At 43.4% G+C, this 20,784-nt stretch overlaps 1 protein-coding gene across 1 annotated transcript in view; it reads right to left on the bottom strand.

Moving 5' to 3' along the window:
• Window positions 1-760: 760 nt before the first annotated feature.
• Window positions 761-20,784, bottom strand: part of LOC143987577 (uncharacterized) — a 91,201-nt gene continuing 71,177 nt past the window's right edge. Inside the window, exons 6-8 of the mRNA XM_077486410.1 lie at window positions 18,261-18,440; window positions 15,637-15,704; window positions 761-772 (exon numbers count right to left, since the gene is read on the bottom strand). Coding sequence (XP_077342536.1) covers window positions 761-772; window positions 15,637-15,704; window positions 18,261-18,440 — 260 coding nt within the window. The remainder of the gene's footprint in view (window positions 773-15,636; window positions 15,705-18,260; window positions 18,441-20,784) is intronic.

Below are 20,784 nucleotides of genomic sequence, written 5' to 3'. Positions count from 1 at the left end.
ACCCTCGGCTTATACACGAGTCAATAAGTTTTCCCTTTTTTTTGTGGTAAATTAGGGGCCTCGGCTTATATTCGGATCGACCTATACTCGAGTATATACGGTATTTGGACATTATTGTTTTGTGATTCTTACCCAGTTGATGGAATTTATATGTTTGATCACATTTTTATGTACACTTATGCTTATTATTTAGTGTTTTGATCTACTTTCCATTAGAGTGAATCTGGTGGTTATATAACTGCACTGTATGCACTTTATATTAAGGTATTAACGCACAGGGAGAGCAGTTCATCGCACACATACTTTCACTTACTAGTTTATTACCACATTTTTGCATTTCCTTATCCAACTGCACAGGTAGAGAAGAGCTAATTACCTGCAGCAATGGACATTTTTGATTATATGAGCAATAGAACACCTGATATGAAAGATGCCTTCTCAGCGGTACAAACAACAGTGTAAAAAGATCTGGATCAAAATTTTAAAGCATTGAAGAATGTGATGGATAAGAAAATACATGTTTGGTGGGACATAGCTACTTTGGAACAATATGGTAAAGGTAAAATGACCCCCCGACGTCTACGTTGGGCTCTTGGTCCCAATGATGGACTTATAGACGAGGAACTGGAGGGTGAGTGGTATGGTTTTTTTAATTGATGTAAACAAAAGTTATTGGACCTTATTTTTATTTCTAGGAGGAATATTAAATAACAGAAATTGGAAACTAAGATCATAGAGTTGAAAGAGGCATTAATTCCTTTCAAGGGCACACCTGAATATAAAGACAAAAATTGTCAGGTTCAGAAGTATTTAGAAAAATTGGATAGGGACACCAAAAATAAAAAGATAAAAAATATCAGAGAGCATGCTGTTTATAAATGGCAGGAAGAATCAGTTTGTTGGCTTTGGTCCAGTCCATTGAGTCTTCATCTGAGAGGGGTGAGGGGGCTGGAACAGATCCATACTCTACACCGATTTCTGGGAATAACTCAGGTAATTGTAAGAGTCCACGGCTTATTATTCATGCACCAATGGCACATTGCCGCAAGAGGAAATCTGTGCCAACTGAACATGCACCAAAGACGCCTCAGGGCATCAAATGTCTCAGGGCAGAAAACGTCATGGAAAAGGGCAGGAAAATTCCCAGGACACGCACAGAAAGTGTCCTCAGCCTGATGCAAAAAGGCGGGAAAATACCCAGGAGGAGCACAGGAAGTAACATTACCCTGAGGGAAAAAGGTAGATAATGCCCAGGAGGCGTACAGGACTTGACCTCGGCTCAGATCCCGGACTAAGGCTTGCATGGTGCTTCGCACCCCTGCCACTCGGTGTCCCCACCAAGTCTCTGTCTCCATCTCCAGAGGCTTTAAGGATCCAAGGTGCAAGGGAGGCCCCCCCCCACTACTTTGTTCTCATATCAGTCTCAGCCACGTCTGAGACTGAGGGGAGTGCTGCCGCCTTTGAGGCCTTATGCCAACAAGTGGCCTCTGTGTCACAGGCCCTAACGTTCATACAAAAGGGGTACTTTCAACTGGAAGGTCGGCTGACTGCAATGGCCAGTCCCTCAGTTATGAGCCCTGCGGAACCACCTGTTATGGCTATGGAGCAGCCCATCTCTACTCCAGCTACTGAACCACAGGGGTTCGCCACAAGTTCCGGGCTTTCAGGAATGCCTGTTGGATATACTTTACCTTACAGCCTAGGACCTTCTCCTCAGAGGATACACAGGTTGGGTTCATAGTAGCCTTACTTACAGAAGAACCTCAAGTATGGGCTCATCGGCTATTGGAAAAGGAGAGTCCTACATTGCACTTGCTGTCTTCTTTCTTGCCATGACAATCCTCTATGATGACCCACAATGAACCACCTTGGCTAAAACAGTGTTGACCTCTCTACAACAGGGGAAACACCGTAAGTGGTCTGCAGACACTGCATGGAACAACGCTGCCTTGTGGCATCAGTATGACTTGGGCCTGTCCGTGTGCCTCAAAGATAAAATAGCAAGAATGGGGCTCCCTGATACCTTGGAACCTAAAATTCAGTTGGCTATGAGTCTTGATCGCAGACTCAGAGAACGTTGTAGGGAACGATCTGGTATGGCCCGGCCCACATGGATGCTCCCACGAGTACCCATGGCTCCACACCTGAGAACCCCTGAGACCCACGCATCAACCACAAATCATAATGAAGGACCAATGCAACTTGGCTTAGTTTGTGTACCCCTCACACCTGAAGAGCGACAATAGCGTTGCCTGAACAATTTATGCCTGTATTGTGGTGGAGCGGGTCACTCTCTTCAGGAATGTTCCATTGGGCCGAGTAAGTGGATCGAACCCCCATCTGTTTCACTGCATGTTGTTAAATCCTCACATCTCACTCTCTACCTCTCTTTGTAGATACCGGGAATGATAATCCGAGTAGCAACCATTATTGACTCTGGGTTTGCAGCTGCTTTATTGACATCTACTTCTCCAAAAATTATGGAATCCCACTATGTAAGAAGCTCAGCCATTTACCATTATAACATGGGGACATGCACCACATACTGGACCAGGCTTAAGTTGGGGCTGTGGCAGGGAGAAGGCAAGCAGGACTGGAAAAGGGTGGCCGTGAGGTGGCTGATGTGCTCTCCTTCTCCTAACATTGACATGGCATGGATTAATTGTCATCACTCCTCAGGACTCTCTGCAGGGGGCACTCTGGTGGTACTATCTGAGTGCCTCCAGAGTTCCCCTTTACTTCCTCCAGAGTGCTCCCTTACTTTCTCCAGAGTGCCCCCCTACATCCTCCCCTTACTTCCTCTAAAGCGCCCTTTACTTCCTCCAGAGTGGGCACTAAGAGGCACCTTGGAGGATGTAAGGGGGCTCTGGATAAGTTAGTACTGCCAGAGATCCTCCTTTACAGCCTCCAATGTGCCTCCTTAGTGCCTCCAGAGTGCCCCTTTACTTTCTCCAGTTCCTCTGCTATAGTAGTGGCTGACAGACTATCATGAGGTGGTACTGCACTCCTGTCACTACATTAACTGCTCTCCTGTACATACTACCCACTGCCATACACTCTGGACTCCTCTCTTGTCATACTATCCACGGCCATACACTCTGCACTCCTCTCCTGTCATACTATCCATGGCCATACACTCTGCACTCCTCTCCTGTACATTCTACCCACCGCCATACACTCTGCACTCCTCTCCTGTACATACTACCCACGGCCATACACTCCACACTCCTCTCCTGTACATATTACCCACCGCAATACACGCTGCACTCCTCTCCTGTACATACTACCAACCTCCATACACGCCGCTCTCTTCTCCTGTATATACTACCCACCGTCATACACTCCACACTCCTCTCCTGTACATACTACCCACCGGCATACACTCCAAACTCCTCTCCTGTACATACTACTCACAACCATACACTCCAAACTCCTCTCCTGTATATACTACCCACAACTATACACTTCAAACTCCTCTCCTAAACATACATACTAGCCACCACTAGGGATGAGCTTCAAGTTTGAGTCAAACTCATGTCCGAACAATTTGGGGTGTTCGTGGCAATAGCGAACAATTTGGGGTGTTCGTGGCAAATTCGAAAAGCTGGGGAACACTCTGTACGAGTCTATGGGAGAAATCTAAAGTGCTAATTTTAAAGGCTAATATGCAAGTTATTGTCCTAAAAAGTGTTTGGGGACCTGGGTCCTGCACCAGGGGACATGAATCAATGCAAAAAAAGTTTTAAAAACTGACATTTTTTTGGGAGCAGTGATTTTAATAATGCTTAACCACTTGATCACTGGGCACTTAAACACCCTTAATAACCAGACCAATTTTCAGCTTTCGGTGCTCTCACATTTTGAATGACAATTACTCAGTCATGCAACACTGTACCCATATGAAATTTTTGTCCTTTTTTTCACACAAATAGTGCTTTCTTTTGGTGGTATTTAATCACCGCTGAGTTTTTTATTTTTTGTGCTATAAAAGAAAAAAGACCGAAAATTCTGTAAAAAAATGAATTTTTCCCACATGTCATCATTTATTTGCTAGAAAATTACATAGAACCCCAAAACATTATATATGTTTTTTTAACAAAGACCCTAGAGAATACAATGGTGGTCGTTGCAACTTTTTATCACGTACGGTATTTGTGCAGCAATTTTTCGAAAGTGTTTTTAAAAAAAAAAAAACAGTTTTGTGCTTAAAAAAAAAAAAGCAGCAAAGTTAGCCCAATGTTTTTGCAAAATGTGAAAGATGACGTTACAACGAGTAAATAGATACCTAACATGTCACCCTTCAAAATTGCACACGCTAGTGGAATGGCACCAAACATCGCTACTTAAAAATCCTCATGGGCGACGCTTTACATTTTTTTTTACTGGTTACATGTTTTGAGTTACAGAGGAGGTCTAGGGCCAGAATTATTGAACTCGCTCTAACTTTCGCAGCGATACATCACATGTGTGGTTTGAACATCGTTTTCATATGTGGGCGGGACTTACGTATGCGTTCGCTTCTGCGTGCGAGCACATGGGGACAGGGGCGCTTTACATTTTTTTTCTTTTTTATTGTTCATTTTACTTTATTTATTTTAGTTTGACATTTTTTTCCCCCAAAAATAAATTTTTTGATCACTTTTATTCCTATTACAAGGAATGTAAACATCCCTTGTAATAGGAATATGGGATGACAGGTCCTCTTTACAGTGAGATATGGGGTCAATAAGACCTCACATCTCACCTCTAGGCTGGGAAGCCTGAAATAAAAAAAAATGGCAGGGTATTGGCAGGGTATTTGGTATGGCAGAGTATTGACAGGGTATGGCAGAGTATTGGCAGTGTATGGCAGAGTATTAGCAGGGTATTGCAGAGTATTGGCAGGGTATTGCAGAGTATTGGCAGGGTATTGCAGAGTATTGGCAGGGTATGGCAGGGTATTGCAGAGTATTGGTGTGTATAGCAGAGTATCGGCGGGTATTGCAGAGTATTGGCGTGTATTGCAGAGTATTGACGTGTATTGCAGAGTATTGGCAGGGTATTGCAGAGTATTGGCGTGTATTGCAGAGTATTGGCGTGTATTGCAGAGTATTGGCGTGTATTGCAGAGTATTGGGTATTGCAGAGTATTGGGTAATGCAGAGTATTGGGTAATGCAGAGTATTGGCAGGGTATGGTAGAGTATTGGCAGGGTATTGCAGAGTATTGGGTAATGCAGAGTATTGGCAGGGTATGGCAGAGTATTGGCAGGGTATGGCAGAGTATTGGCAGGGATTGGCAGGGTATGGCAGAGTATTGTCAGGGATTGTCAGGGATTGGCAAGGTATTGCAGAGTATTGGCAGGGAATTAAGGGGTTCAATTTCGGTGAGCAGCGATGTGGGCACTGCAGATGCAGCCCACAGCGCTGCTGACACCGATCTCTTCCCCCTCCGCTGTACCGATCGGTACAGAGAGGGGGAGGGAGGAACCGGCATCATAACATGATGCGGTTTGTTTACAAGTGATAGCTCCGTCATTTGACGGAGCGATCATGTGGTAAACAGCCGCGATGAGCGGCCGTTTACCGTGATCCGGCGGTCACAGATGCTCTCGAGTGTGCGCCCCAGGGGGCACGCGAGAGCTGAATTCTGGGAGGCCATTAATTAACGGCCTCTCTGAGTTAGACAACCGCCCTGAAGCCGTTAATCGGCTATGGGCCGGTTGTTAAGTGGTTAAAGTGAAACAATAAAAGTGTGATATTCCTTTAAATTTCGTACCTGGGGTGTGTGTATAGTATGCCTGTAAAAGGGTGCATGTTTCCCGTACTTAGAACTGTCCCTGCACAAAGTGTCATTTCTGCAGGAAAAAAAGTCATTTAAAATCACTCGCGGTTATAATGAACTGTCGGCTCCCCACAATACAGAGAACACTCATTGAAAGCCATTGATAAAAAAAAATGCGTGGGATTCCCACAAATTCAATTACCAGGCCCTTCAGGTCTGGTATGGATATTAAGGGGAACCCCACGTCAATTTTTAAAAAAAAATGACGTAGGGTTCCCCCCAATTATCCATACCAGACCCTTCAGGTCTGGTATGGATATTGGATGGTTTAGGTAGATCCTCGTGTTACATAGTTTTGGTAGAATTGATCACTTGAACTCCAGAAAATTTTACCACCCTACATAACTTTAACTGCTAATTGCGCGGTCATACAATGCTGTACCCAAATTACATTTGTATCATTTTTTCACACAAATGTTGGTATTTGATCACCACTGTTTTTTTTAATGTTATTATATAAACAAAAAAAGATCAACAATTTTGAGAAAAAATAAAAATAAAATTATATATATATATATATATATATATATATATATATATATATATATATATATATATATATATATATATATATATATATATACGGTATATATATAGTGTGGGCTCATTGAGGGTAGGGACTGATGTGAGTGTGCAATGTACAGGGATAGGGACAATTGTAGACACTCACTCAGGTTGAACTGGATGGACTGGTGTCTTTATTCAACTTTACTAACTATGAAACTATATATATATATATTACTTTCTGCTACAAAACAAATCCAATAAAAAAAAAAATACAGTTTCTTCACAAATTTAGGCTAAAATTAATTCTGCTACATGTAATAAAAACCCAATAAGTGTACATGGAAGTGTTTGTGTAAATGGTAGTCAACAACAATCTATGGTATATATACTGGAATTTTAATTTTTTTTATATTAATAATGGTGGTGAAAAACAAAAACAAAAAAAAAAACCTGCAAGACAAAGGCAAAATGAACTAGTATGCATAGCATACTAGCTCATTATATATTACTTACCTTAGATTGAAGCCCCCACAGTGGTCCTCGATCACCGCTCCAGCCGGCAACAACGCTCCCGGAGTTACTCCTGGATATTGTGGGCTCCAGCGCTGTGATTGGCCAGAGCCACAATGACGTTACGGTAAAGGCACAGTCTAACTGAACCAATGGCACGTATGTTTGCTTGCACATGCAAATACAGGGGATATCTCCTAAGCCGTGCAGGTTTAGGAGATATCCTGGGTAGCTACAGGTAAACCTTATTATAGGTTTATCTGTATCAAAAAGTGGTCTGTAAGGCCCCTTTCACACCTGCGGACCGTTCAGATCTGCCTGTCAGTTTTTCAGGCAGATCTGAACGGGAGCTCCATGTACCTCTATGGAGTGTCGGATGTCAGCGGAGGCATGTTCGCTGACATTCGATCAGCCCCGATCCGATTCTCTCCGCTAAAACCAGACGGATGCAAACCCTATTTTTCATTGGTCTGGTGGATCAGATCGGATGAAAATGGACAGGCGGTCCGTAATCATCTGATCCCCCATTTTGGAGAGCGGGGCAAAGTGTAGAGACGGACTTGTCATCCACCGGCTCAGCAGGGATCAACGGAGGGATCCCCACTGAGCTATTTACGGGCTCAATGCGGACAGCCTCGTGTGATAGGGGCCTAAGGGTTTCCAATCACTTTAAGCCGCATACACACAATCTGATTTTCCAATGGGAATTGTGTGATGACAGGCTGTTGGCCAAAAATCCAATCGTTGGTATTCTCCATCAGAGGACTGTCAGATTTTCCACGGACAAAAGTTGGATGGCAGGCTTTAAAAAAAAATTCTAAGCGTGTGTACACAAGTCCGTCGGACAAAAGTCCAAAGTATAAACTCGCATGCCCGGAAGCAAGCCAGAAGTGGTCGGTCTTGTAAACTAGCATTCGTAATGGAGAAATGATTGAACACAGTGAGTGAGTGTGTTCACTGTAATCATTTAAAAAAGGAAGGGGCTGGTAAAGGACTCCATCCTGAAATGCGCTCTCCATCCTGAAACATCCCCCGCAACAGCCAGGAGGAGGGGAGAGGAGGGAAGCCAGCAACACTGCAGTGGCTTGCGTGCAACGGAGGGGGGGACCAGGGCAGAAGGGGAAATATGCACCACAGAGTGATTAGGGTGTGCCCAGGTACACCTGGCACACCCCCTATGCATGCCTATGTATGGAGTTCAGCTTTCAAACACTATCAAATTAGAACAGAATTGACCAGATAAACTTTGGTGCCAACATTTGAGTATATTAATAGACTGTGCATTCGACAACAGAAAGATTCATTTGGCATCTTTAATACAAACCACAAAACACATAATTTACCAATGTACTTTTTTTTATATAAAGCAATAGACAGATATATATAATAAATATACTAATCATGTTGAGAAAATAAAATTCTTCTTTTGTTAGGAATCTAGCTATTTACATAATACTACATTCAGGGATCTTATTTAAAAAGGCGTTGGAGTATGTCCACTCCTCAAACTGCAGAACATCGCTGTAAATACTAAATTAAATAAATACATTTTCATTTTCATTTTTCATTTATTTGGAGAACATACGCTGATAGGTGGTATAACATGTCAGGTTTTCTCTGCCACTTGGCACACTTTTTTCATTTATCATAATGAGTGAGGCTTCACTTGCTTCAGAGTCCTTGCATCCAACAAACACACAGCAATGCTTTATACATGTGCTGGAGTATAAAAAAGTAGTGACGGTAGTTAGGACATACAACTGCTTTATAAGTAGACCCCATTAGTTTAATAAATATGAATACATTTAGCATATAAATAATTCAGCATAATTTATTTTGCAATACATTGGACCTACTGTGGTAGGTCCGCTATATAAACTGCTTTATAAATTGGTCCCTTCTAATAAGTCTAATAAATATAAACACATTTAAACAGAATAAGATTTACTTATAATTAAATTGCAATGCATTTGACTGCATGGTTATGCTATAAGCCACTGATCCATTGATTCCTTTTCCAAAGTCACAGACCCCAAACTAGTATGGCAAACCAGAAGTTACAACTTCACTTGCTACATGCTTGTTCTGGGTAAGTGCATTACACTGGACTGTATTTCAAATAATAGCTTTTAAATGTAAACTTGTTCAAACATTTAATACATTCAAATTCACATCTTAAAGTGAATACACTTGCTGAACTCCAGAAAAATATGTATGTAGACTTTAGAAAGTTTATCATTCCATAATCATTCCCCTAAGCTTCATGCATTTATGCCGCGTACAGATGATCGGACATTTTGACAACAAAACCGTGGATTTTTTTTTTTCCAACGGATATTGGCTCAAACTTGTCTTGCATACACACGGTCGCACAAATTTTGTCAGCATTTCCGATCGCCAAGAACACGGTGACATACAACGCGTATGACGAGCCGAGAAAAATTAAGTTCAATAGCCAGTGTGGCTCTTCTGCTTGATTCTGCACACGCGTGGACTTTTTTGCATCAGAATTGTGTACACACGATCGCAATTTCCGACAGCAAGTTTTGTTGTCAGAAAATTTGAGAACCAGCTCTCAAACATTCATTGTCAGAAATTCCAACAATAAATGTTCTATGGAGCATACACATGGTCGGAATTTTTGACAACAAGCTCACATTGAACATTTGTTGTCGGAAATTCCAATCGGGTGTAAGAACTGTAAAGTTCCCAGCACGTATTCATTTTCTCTGGATTTCCCTCAGCTGTTAATAATGAAGGGTATGGAATCACAAGAATTATTAATGAACCAATTTTTATATTCACTTCTATATTATATTACTATTTACTGTAGGTCTGTTTGGTTTACAGATAAACATACACTTTTAGGACTCAAGCCAATTGTAATTCATGAACAGTATGATTCTTTTCATATTGAACTGGAGAGTGCAAAATCTGGTGCAGCTCTGCATAAAAATCTGTTTCCGTTTTTTTTTTTGTCAAAGCCTAACTGAAGAAGTTGAAAAAGAAGCTGACTGACCACCATTAACAGCTGTACCAGGTTTTGCACTCTCCAGTTTTAGTAAATCACCCCAGTAGCTGCCCTTTCTTTATAACAGGTCAGCTGGAGGCAAAGGAGTAGACTTATGCCACATACACACAATCAGACTTTCCAGCAGACTAGGTCCGCCGGTCTTCCCGACTGACTTTCGGCGGAGGACCGACGGACTTACCGAACGAGCGGACTTGCGCACACACAAACTGACTTTCTGGCAGACTAGGTCTGACGGACTTCCCAGCGGAGTTTCGACAGACTTTCAGAATGAACGGACTTGCCCACACATGGATTACAGTCTGTTCATTTTGAACGTGACTTCAGGTACGGTAACTAGAAAGGGAAGTCAATCTCGCAGCTTTCATCGGCGAGATTGACACCTTGCGAGCCCCTTTGCATGCCCTGGGACTGTGACGTCATGTCCTGGGACTGTGACGTCATACGCACCATGTCCAGGGCATTACAGCAGGAGAGAGCATTGTGTCAACATCGGAAGAACAGAAGAAGGAAGAAGAGGGGCTCCCAGAAAGGGGGCTCCCAGATTCTGATAAGCCCCCGCCTGAAGACCCCGACAACCAACGGCCAGGGAAGAGGCCTTTGCCTCATCAACATGGGAACAAGGTGCTTTGGGGTGGGGGGCACAGGGCGCCCCCCTTTCCCAAAGCACCCACCCCCCTGTGTTGAGGACATGTGGCCTGGTATGGTTCAGGAGGGGGGGGTTGCTCGTCTCCACCCCCTTTCTTGACCGGCCGGGCTGCATGCTCGGATAAGGGTCTGCTATGGACTTTGGGGGGACCCCCATGCCGTTTTTTCGGCATAGGGGGTTCCCCTTAAAATCCATACCATACTAAGGGAGATTGCCGCCTATCTCTCGCGCTAGCTGCGATAGGAAAATTAGTTTTTCCTATTGCAGCGAGCGTGAGATGTACAGTATCCTGCAGCCGAGAACCAGCGCGAAACATTCTCGCAGGCAGGTGCTGTAGCTGACCTTGTGTTGTATTTGGTCCGTCGGACCAGCATACAGACGAACGGGCTTCCCGATAGGAACTGAGTCTGGCAGACTTCCGGTGGGAAGATTTAAAACATGTTTTATTTCTAGGTCCGTCTGACTTTTGGGAAGAGAAAGTCAGACGGAGCCCACACACGGATTCCAGTCCAAGTCTGCCGGAAAGTCCGATCGTGTGTACGAGGCATAAATTTCCCTGTTCTATCTTAGAGCATCAGTATTGCAAGAAAGTTCAGAACCTGCAGAAGACATTGAATCGGGGTGAAAATGTCAGCTTTACCAATCCATAGGATGTCAGTACAGGTTGTGTCTTCAATGGAGAGGTTTATGCATTTAAGAATGAATATCTTGTAAGAAACATAACTGCATTGTTGGTGGGTGCTCTGTGGTCTAGGCACACTGGTTTGGTCCACAAATCTCAAGTTCATCTCTTTGGACTTCTGGTCTTGGAAAGCAAATTATTTCCCGTTGTATTACTCCCCCTTCTGGGTCTGTTAGTTGATTTGAAGGACTCCACCGTCCATAGTGTGTAGAGTAGCTTGGGAAGCTCCCCACTCTGTATATCACATAATGAGCACAACCCGCAAGCTGTATAAAAATAAAGTATAGATTTTTAACTTTGGTACCAAAATAAGTAAATAGCAAATGACTTATCATCAAATCATGCTGCATTTCTAAGGTTTATGGTTTAACCGCTTCCCGACCAGCGCATGACGATGTCGTCGGCAGAATGGCACGGGCAGGCAAATTGGCGTACAGGTACGTCCATTTAAAATTGCTCCGTGCCACCGCATGCGCACCGGCGGTGGCAAGCGCACGTGGCGCTCGGGACCCCGCAAGTCCAACCGTGGGTCCTGTGGAATCAATCGCCGCGGGGATACCTGCAAACGTCACATGGGGAGGGAGAACGGGAAGATGCTGATGTAAACAGCATCTCCCCATTCTGCCTAACAGCAAGTGACACTGATCTCTGTTCCCTATGATTGGAGCAGAGATCAGTGTTCTGTAAATCACAGCCACGCCCCCCACAGTTATAAGCACACCCCTAGGACACACTTAACCCCTACACTGCCACCTCCTGGATAACCCTGTCACTGCCAGTGTCATTTACACAGGAATCAGTGCATTTGTATTGCACTGATTGCTGTATAAATGACAATGGTCCCAAAAATTTGTCAAAAATGTCCGATGTTTCCAGCATAATGTCGCAGTCACAATAAAAATCGTTGATCGCTGCCATTAATAGTAAAACATTTTTTTATAAAAATGCCATAAAACTATCTCCTATTTTGTAAACGTTATAACTTTTGCGCCAACCAATCAATAATCGCTTATTGCGATTTTTTTTACCAAAAATATGTAGAAGAATACGTATCAGCCCAAACTGAGGAAAAAAATGTTTTTTCATATATTTTTTGGGGATATTTGTTATAGCAAAAAGTAAAAGTTTTCTTCAAAATTGTTGCTCTTTTATTGTTTATAGTGCAAAAAATAAACACCACAGAGGTGATCAAATACCACCAAAAGAAAGCTCTATTTGTGGGAAAAAAAGGATGTCAATTTTGTTTGGGAGCAATGTCTCACGACTGCGCAATTGTCAGTTAAAGTGACGCAATGGTCCGGGGCTTAAGTGGTTAAGTCTTTCTCTTAAAATGGATAATTAAAGTGGTTGTTGTTAAGCCACTATCTGATATTTATACTATCCCCTTTGTTAGATAACAACCTGTGTCCTAGTGCCTGTGCTTTATAAAAATAAAGCAGATTTCTACCTGTTATCCCAGAGCCTCCCAGTGCTCACGTGACTCTTTCCTCTCCTCATCTGACAGCTCCAGCGGGAAGGGCCAAGAACACCCGCTGAAGTCAGCCAGGGAGGCCGGGAGGAGAGAAAGAGAGAGCCGGGAGTTGTGTGAGTGCTTGGAGGCGCTGTGAAAACAGGTAGAAATCAGCTTTTTTTTATAAAGCACAGGCACTAGGACACAGGTTATTATCTAATAGAGGGGATGTATGAAGATAACATAGTTCTGTAGCAATGAGCAGGAGAGCAGAACTGTGCTAGTGAGAGCTGACAGGCAGGGAGGGGGGAGAGAGGACACAGGAGAGACAGGAGAGCTGCAGATAGCAGCGGATGGCGGAGGCATATAAACTGAACCTGGTGTCAGCTTAGCAGCCATGATATACCATGGTCCATGTACGGGGGGGGGGGCAGACAATGGCAGGATCAATCACGTATTTCAAGTGATAGAGTGGGTGAAATTACACACCACAAGCACTGTGCTGTATAACATGCTTTAACCACTTCAGCCCCCTTCCTGACCAGGCCATTTTGTGCGATACTGCACTGTGTTGCTTTAACTGACAATTGCGTGCTCGTGCGACGCTGTACCCATTGTTAGATAGAGCTTTCATTTGGTGGTATATGATCACCTCTGCGGTTTTTATTTTTTGCACTATACAGAAAAAAAGACCGACAATTTTGAAAAAAATATATATATTTTTTACTTTCTGCTATAATACATATCCACGAAAATGTAAAAAAAAATCGAATGTCTTCATCAATTTAGGCCAATATGTGTTCTGCTATATATTTTTGGTAAAAAATCCCAATAAGCATATATTGATTGGTTTGTGCAAAGGTTAGCTAAAGTTAGTTAAACGATAGCGTCTACAAAGTATGGGATAGATTTCTAGACTTTTTTTAAATTGCTTTTACTAGTAATGGCATTGATCAGTGATTTTTATCGGGACTGCAACATTTGTGGCAGACAAATCTGACAGTAAGTGACACTTTTTGGGGACCAGTGACACCAATACAGTGATCAGTGCTAAAAAAAAAAAAATGCACTGTCACTGTATCAATGACACTTCCTCACAGAACGGTGGCCCACCTTGTTTACAGACTGCCGTTCTGCCACTCCTGTGAACAATCAGTGGACCCGGTGGCCATCGCGGCAGCCGAACCTGTTGATTGGCTCCCGCTGTGTCCAATCACAGCCAGAGCCCTGGAAAGAAACAGGGAACAGAATCCATTTTTTTTAGGTTAATAAACACTTTAAGTAAAGTCTTGTGGGTTGAGTGAATCTTTATATTTTTATATGTCTAGATGGTTCAACAGTGAGGCCTACCTTCCTTGCTAATTATATACTTTGTACCTATCTACCTGGGATATTTGTGTGTTCCCACCTATATTTGCATCTTTATTACCCCTGGTGCATTCACCATGATATAAAGTAAATAAGTAAGCAAGGAAAAAAATCCATGCCAACAGGCATAGAGGCACCCCTCATAATGTCCCTGAGAGACATCAGAATTTGTCAAGTGGTTTAATTCTTCAGAATCTACCAGCTGCTAAAATAGTTTTGAGTGGACTACCCTCTAAATATTCCACACTCATAAGAAATTTGCTTGTAGTAATTTCAAAAGTCTGAGTTTAGATTTAGTTTATATATAAGGCCCTACACCAGCCTTTCTCAACCTTTTCAACACAGAGGAACCCTTAAAATAGTTCTCCAGTCTCGGAGAACCCCTGCTAAAAATTAGAAATACAACTCAACTCATGATACATTAGTGTGATGGTCAGTGGGAAGAATGGTCCTTACACTTTTGGTTATTGGGAAGAATTACCTCCTTACAGATAGCTAAAAAGATCAATGGTGTCAGTGGGAACTTATCTGAGAGGCAGAAACAGCCCAATGCTGAAGGAACCCCTAGCAACCTGTGGAGGAACCCTGGCTGAGAATTACTGCCCTACACTTTTGTGTTTCTTCCACTACAGATAGAGAGGCAGTTTAAGCTGAGAACAAAGAAAGCTGCTAACAAATAACAAAGGGGTTGATTTCTTAAAGACAAATAGGCATTGCACGTAATGTTGCACTTTGAAAAGTACTTTAGTACATTAGTCTGCTTAAAGAGGAAGTAAACCCTGATGGGTTTACTTCCTCTTTGTCTCCCTGCAAAGGTAAAGCATAATGGGATACTATACATGGCATAGTAGCCCATTATGTGTCACTTACTTGACACAGGAGCCAGCGATGTCACCGTTGTCCCCTGTAGTCCGGAGCGTCCATCTTCTTCCGGGAATCGCTGTTCCGGCAACTCCCAGCGCCGGAGCAGCCATGACGTCACTCCCACGTATGCGCACGGATGCCGCTGCTAACGGCGATAGTGCGCCTGCGCGCCGCTGTCTACGGCGCATGCGTCGTAGACAGCTGTGACTGTCTTTTAGTAAATATCTCCTAAACCGTGTAGGTTTAGGAGATATTTCTTGGACCTACAGGTAAGCCTTAATCTAGGCTTACCTGTAGGTCAAAGGGGTTTGTAAGGGTTTACAACCACTTTAAGGCCACTATTACTATAGTATACTCATAGGAATGGATGGTGTGTATGCAGTCTAAAAGGAAGACCTAGTTTGGGCATTGGGCAAGGCACAGGTTTGCTTTAAATCTGAACTCCAAGCACAAGCTACTAATTACACAGATGAATTACATATAGAATATATGAATCTGACAAAAGAATTTGTAATTCTATCCAGCCACATTTGTCATTGATAAACCTCAACCAGACAGCACAGTCATAAGGGAGATGTGACTTTCTGTTTTAGTGTAAAGGAATACAGTGGTGTTACTCTTCTGTCTCCAGCCTGCTGTTTGGACAGCAAAGAAACTCTCAAATACAAAAGTATATATTTCTATTAGGTTGAATGTTTCTCTAAATTCTTAATCAAACCTGATTTTCCCAAAGGTAGTCAATTAAGTACTTACCCCAAGAAGTAATCCCAGCAGCATTCCGGCAGCCAGTAAACCAAACAAGATAATTGCCCAAAGTGGTACTGTAAGAAAGAATAAAAAATTGTTCAAAGCTTGGGTTTCCCCCAGGAGGTCATCAGTATGAATGTAGCGATGACACTTTGGACAAAGTGTCTGTCATGTACCAATTTAGTTTTTTGCCTCAGAACAGTAAAGGGGTTCTGAGGGTTAATTGTGTAGGTTTAACTTTGACATCAGTTTGGCTGGGCTGTGTTAGAGTTCTGCCTGGTCATGTGTACAGTTAGGTGCACATGACAGGCCAGAACCAGGCCTGGTTGGATGTTTTGGGTAACAGCTTCCCCGGAGCCAATCAATGGGTGCGCCAGGCCCCGCTGAGGAGTCTGGGGAAGGGTACATAAGATGTTGAAGTCACGTGTTCTAGGTTCGTCCGTGAGGCCCTAGCAGTCTGTTCCTGACTCAGCTGGCTAGCCCCAATAGACCCGTCTGGTCTGGGGTAAGGATCTGTCTGTTCCCAAGTCTCGAAACCGGCTGGTCCGAGGTTCAGTAACTGAGGGAGGATTCAAGGCGTCCGGGTGTGCTCTCGGCTTGGAGGGGCACCGCAGCTCGTGTAAGCGACCGGAGGAGGACATGTCGGAGGAGGGCCAACAAGCTGGCATCCTGAGTAGTGTCTGGTTGCTGAGTTGTGAAGGACGCTGACGAATTCACGCTTTTTCCAGTACTGTCAAGGAGACCGAGAACGTTCCAGGTACTGAGGAAAAAGGTTCCTGTTCACTTCTGTTACCAGTTACTCAAGTTCAAGGATATCACAAGTTCTGGATCAAAGTGCTGACTGCCATCATCTCTGGCTAGAGATTTGTTCAGCCTTGAAGCGCCCAGCTGCGAATGGCTACTCTCGGGGTGATATTAGAGACTTTCTGATATTTGCAGTTCAAGGTGCCTGAGTTTCTTCACGCTTGCCCTCTGTTCCCATACGAGAATGTGTTGTTGGATGTTACCCCTGCAAATAAAACCTTTTCTAGAGGACTTTTATGGTGTCAGCATCCAAAGTTGTTGGCTACTAACTCTGGGAACCCCTAGACGTGGAAGAACCAGCCAAGCGGAGGTAACCAGTAAGCCCAAAAGTTAAAGCGGAGGTCCACCCTAAAATGGACCTCCGCTCATCGGAATCCCCCCCCCCTCCGGCGCCACAATTGGCACCTTTCAGGGGGGAGGGGGGTGCAGTTACCTGGATAATCCAGGTAACTGCACCCACTTCCGGGATAGCTGTCTGCAGAAAGGGGCGTAGATTACGCCCCTTTCCACAACTGCCCGCCCCTTTGCGCAAGTGCCCCGCTGCCTGCTGGGAAACACATAGTTCCCAGAGGCAGCGGGGACCGTCCGGATTGCGCCGCGCGGCTCGCGCATGCGCAGTAGGGAACCGGGAAATGAAGCCGAAAGGCTCCATTTCCTGATTCCCATACCCAAGATGGCGGCGGCAGGACCCGACAGACGACCTAGCGATCGGCTTCGGGTGCCGACATCGCGGGCACGCTGGACAGGTAAGTGTCACTATTTTAAAAGTCAGCAGCTGCAGTATTTGTAGCTGCTGGCTTTTAAAAAAAAAAAAAAACGCGGAGTCCCGGTGGACTCCCGCTTTAAGGCTGCCCTGCCAAGGGTTATGGCCGCTACATGAGTAAAGTCTTTAAGTGTAGAAATCAGTCAATTACACCATACTCATATATGTTGATGTGTAAATGGGGGTAGGGGGATTGAAAGTCCCAGAACCTCCTGGGGATGGTGCAAAGTAATGCAAGGGACTTCCCTCAATACCCATGCCCACACTATTTCCAGGATGACAAATCCTCAACTTTACTTTGAAGCACCTGGAATCACCAAAAAAGTGTAGAGGTTTAACAAACTTTAATTGTATTTTAGAGCCACAAATAGGAGTGGAATGAGATCAGGGTCTCAACAGGGCACTAACTCAGGGATCAAAGGGGTCATAATTGGAATTGAACTTTAAATGGCCGCTATAAAGGTCTGTTTTTTTATTTATTTTTTTGAAGCCTGAACATGTTTACATGCCCAAAGCACTATGGGCTAGCTAAAGAGATAGTAAAAAAAAACAATCATATTCTTTCAGGCACATAGACTCTCACTAAAATCTCCCAATGAGTCTTTTAAAAAAGGACGAGTCGCTGCAGTGATTTTATTGCCTGTGTGTGTAAATGTGTATTTTACAAACATTAGTATTTCTATCAAAAATAGATTCAACAACTATCAACAAGATTCCTTTACTAGTAAGAGGTGCTAATTTTTAATTCTACATTTGCTTTAGAATCTCCCTCAACGGTGAAAGTGACTCTTCCTACTGGTGACACCGACAACATTAAAAACCACTTCCAAGTTCCAACTAATGCCTACTCCTTTCGAGATTAGAAAAAAAGTTTTGACTCGAGTTCCACTTTAAAATACGTAAAATAAAATATATAGTACCTGTGCAGTAGGAAATATTAACTGCCTTTTGTTTGACTATCTGCTGAATAGAAATCCCCAACTGGCTTCTTGAAATTGTTACTTTGATGTATATTTGGCATAAGCCATTCACAAATTAATATTATGGTAGAGGAATTGCTTACATTGTACATTGTCAGATAATACAGCAGCGCCATTTGCTTGTCCGCTGGTAGGAGACTTAGTTGTAGTACTGGTGGTTCCAGAAGTTGTAGCTGTAGTTGTAGTAGATGCAGTGGTTGTGGTTGCTGTAGTAGAGGAAACTCCAGAGCTTGTGGACGTTGTAGATGATGTAGATACACCTACTGTGCAAAAAGAAGTGTTGCTGTAAAAGTTGTAATTTTGGGTAATTACTAATTCATCCTTGCAGATATAAGTGTTAAAGCGCTGTTGATGGCTATTAAGAATTTAAACAAATAACCAAAAATGTAATAAATTGCAGCTTAAAACAATTTCCTAGGTAAATATTAAGACCCCCTCCCACCAGACTAACCTATCCTGCTGTTTTTTTTTTCTTACCTTTTGAAGCAAGATCTACTCACCTAAGCCCACTATTTGGATCCCTCACTAGTGCCGATCCAAGATGTGTGGAAACGCTAAGCCAGCACTACAGTTGTGCCCATGCCAGCTGATCCCTAACAGTCCTCTGTGTCACTGATGTCACTGCTGCAGACTCCTCTTCTGGATCCCAAGAAGACCCAGCCTCTGGACAGCCAATAGAAAGTGTCTACATCACACAAACAGTGATGTAGAGACCCAGAAAAAGACCCTTCCTCTTGTTAACAGAAGAGGAGGGAAGACACTGGACTAGAAAGTTCATGGCTTTAGGTGACTAAAAAAGGGTATTTTTTTTTTTTTAGATTTGTGTAGCGCCGGCTCCTAAAGAGCACGCGCTATGTATTTTTTCTATTTAAAATTCCTAAAGCCACAGTTGGGTTTTAGGGTCAATTATACCAAGTTATGGTTTCAGTACCAGTCTGGCTGGATTTCACTGGGTTATGCTTGGCCACAGGTGTCGCTGTCACTACTGGCAAGTGTAAGAATGCAGTTTAGCTGGGCGCATTAAGTGCCATTCTTTCTCGGAACCAGCCCAGTGGGAGTGTCGCCCCTGCTGTGCATTCTGGGAGAGGGGTACTTACGGTACTGACATCACGTGCTTCTGGGTTTCCAATCCAGAAGAGCTTTCTGTCTGTTTGGTCCTGGTCCTCCTGACCAGCCCCCATGGCCCTCATGGCCTGGGGTGCGGATCCATCCAATTCCGAGTCACGGGGCTGCCCAGCTCGAGGCAAATTAACTGGAAGGAGGATTCAAAGGTGGTCCAGTGCCATCTTATCTGTGGAGAGGCCCAGCAACTGGAGAAGCAACCAAGGGAGGACTCTTCGGGAGAAGGCCACGCATAAGGCTGGCTTCTCATAAAGAGCCTGGAGGCTCCGTTGAAGAACACCAAGTGAATCTACACTCATACGGTATCACCAGACTGGCTGCAAGATACTGGTACCGTATGAAGGTTCTCTAAATGTATTTACATCCTTCAGTTACATCCAAGTCTGTGGCAGAGACTTTGTTCACAAGTGTTCTACATCCTTTCTGTGGCAGAGAATTTGTTTACAAGTGTTCTACATTAAAGTCTGTGGCAAAGACTTTGTTCAAGTGTTCTATATGCAAGTCTGTGGCAGAGGCTTTGCTTTGCTCAAGCACTCTTTCGGCTGCTAGGCTTAGTGAGAGGAGGTCTATCCAGTAGCTGTGAGAATCCAGTTGTGAGTGGCAATTCTCTGGATTTCTATAGTGAGAGACTTCCTAACTTTCACAGTTCCAAGAGTACCTGAACTTCCTACCTAACCCTCTACCCTTCATTGAGAGACTGTTCTGTCTACTTGTTGTCAAATAAATATACTAAAAGTGGATCCAGAGTTTCTGCAGTTCTTTGGGCCATCTACCTCGGCAAACCCCTAGACATACACGAGGTCAAGAAGGTAACGGTAAGCCCAACTAAACCAGCTACTCCTTCGGGGGTCAGTGCTACATTTGTTTTTTAGATTATTTTTTGTGATGCCATCAATCCATTTGAGGGGTTGGATGGGAAATGGGGAACCTGCTCTTAAAATCTCTAAATGTGATGGTAGCATTAGTATTTCTTGTTTAGGCCCTTTGTGTCTGTTATTTTTACCTGGTTGCACACTTCCTGTCTTACGGCAACAATGCTTACTCACTCTACTTTATTTTTCAAGGAGCATCATTGTCCCCTTAGGCTGTTCTACTGATTTGGACTACAAGCACCTAGGAGAAGGTGTATTTCAGTTCATAAAAGATTATCAGGAAGGCTGACAACATTGTTTGAGACACAAGTTCAGTGCACAAAAAGACACAAGGACACATGGTCAACAGGTATTTCTCTGTACTTGTAGAAAATGTTATTAGCCTGAAAAATTAAAACGAATGCAGACACATCTAAGGACCAGTAAGCTGCAATATATTACATTTTCTGTTCTTGGGTTTTGTTATACAGTACTTTAATGCAATACTTGATGTTTTTGTCATAGCAGCAGCTGGGCTAGTTATAGTAATGGTAGGTTATATCAGTGGTAAAGACCAGTGGCAGGATAAGTAAGTGCAGTGTGAGCAGTGGATGCTAGATTTTTAGTTGGTGCA

This window comes from Lithobates pipiens, unplaced genomic scaffold (genome assembly GCF_037356315.1).
Source record: "Lithobates pipiens isolate NorthernLeopardFrog02 unplaced genomic scaffold, aLitPip1_a1.2 Scaffold_1, whole genome shotgun sequence".
In the NCBI taxonomy this organism is placed as follows: Eukaryota; Metazoa; Chordata; class Amphibia; order Anura; family Ranidae; genus Lithobates; species Lithobates pipiens.
This window is presented reverse-complemented; position numbering and strand designations above follow the sequence as displayed.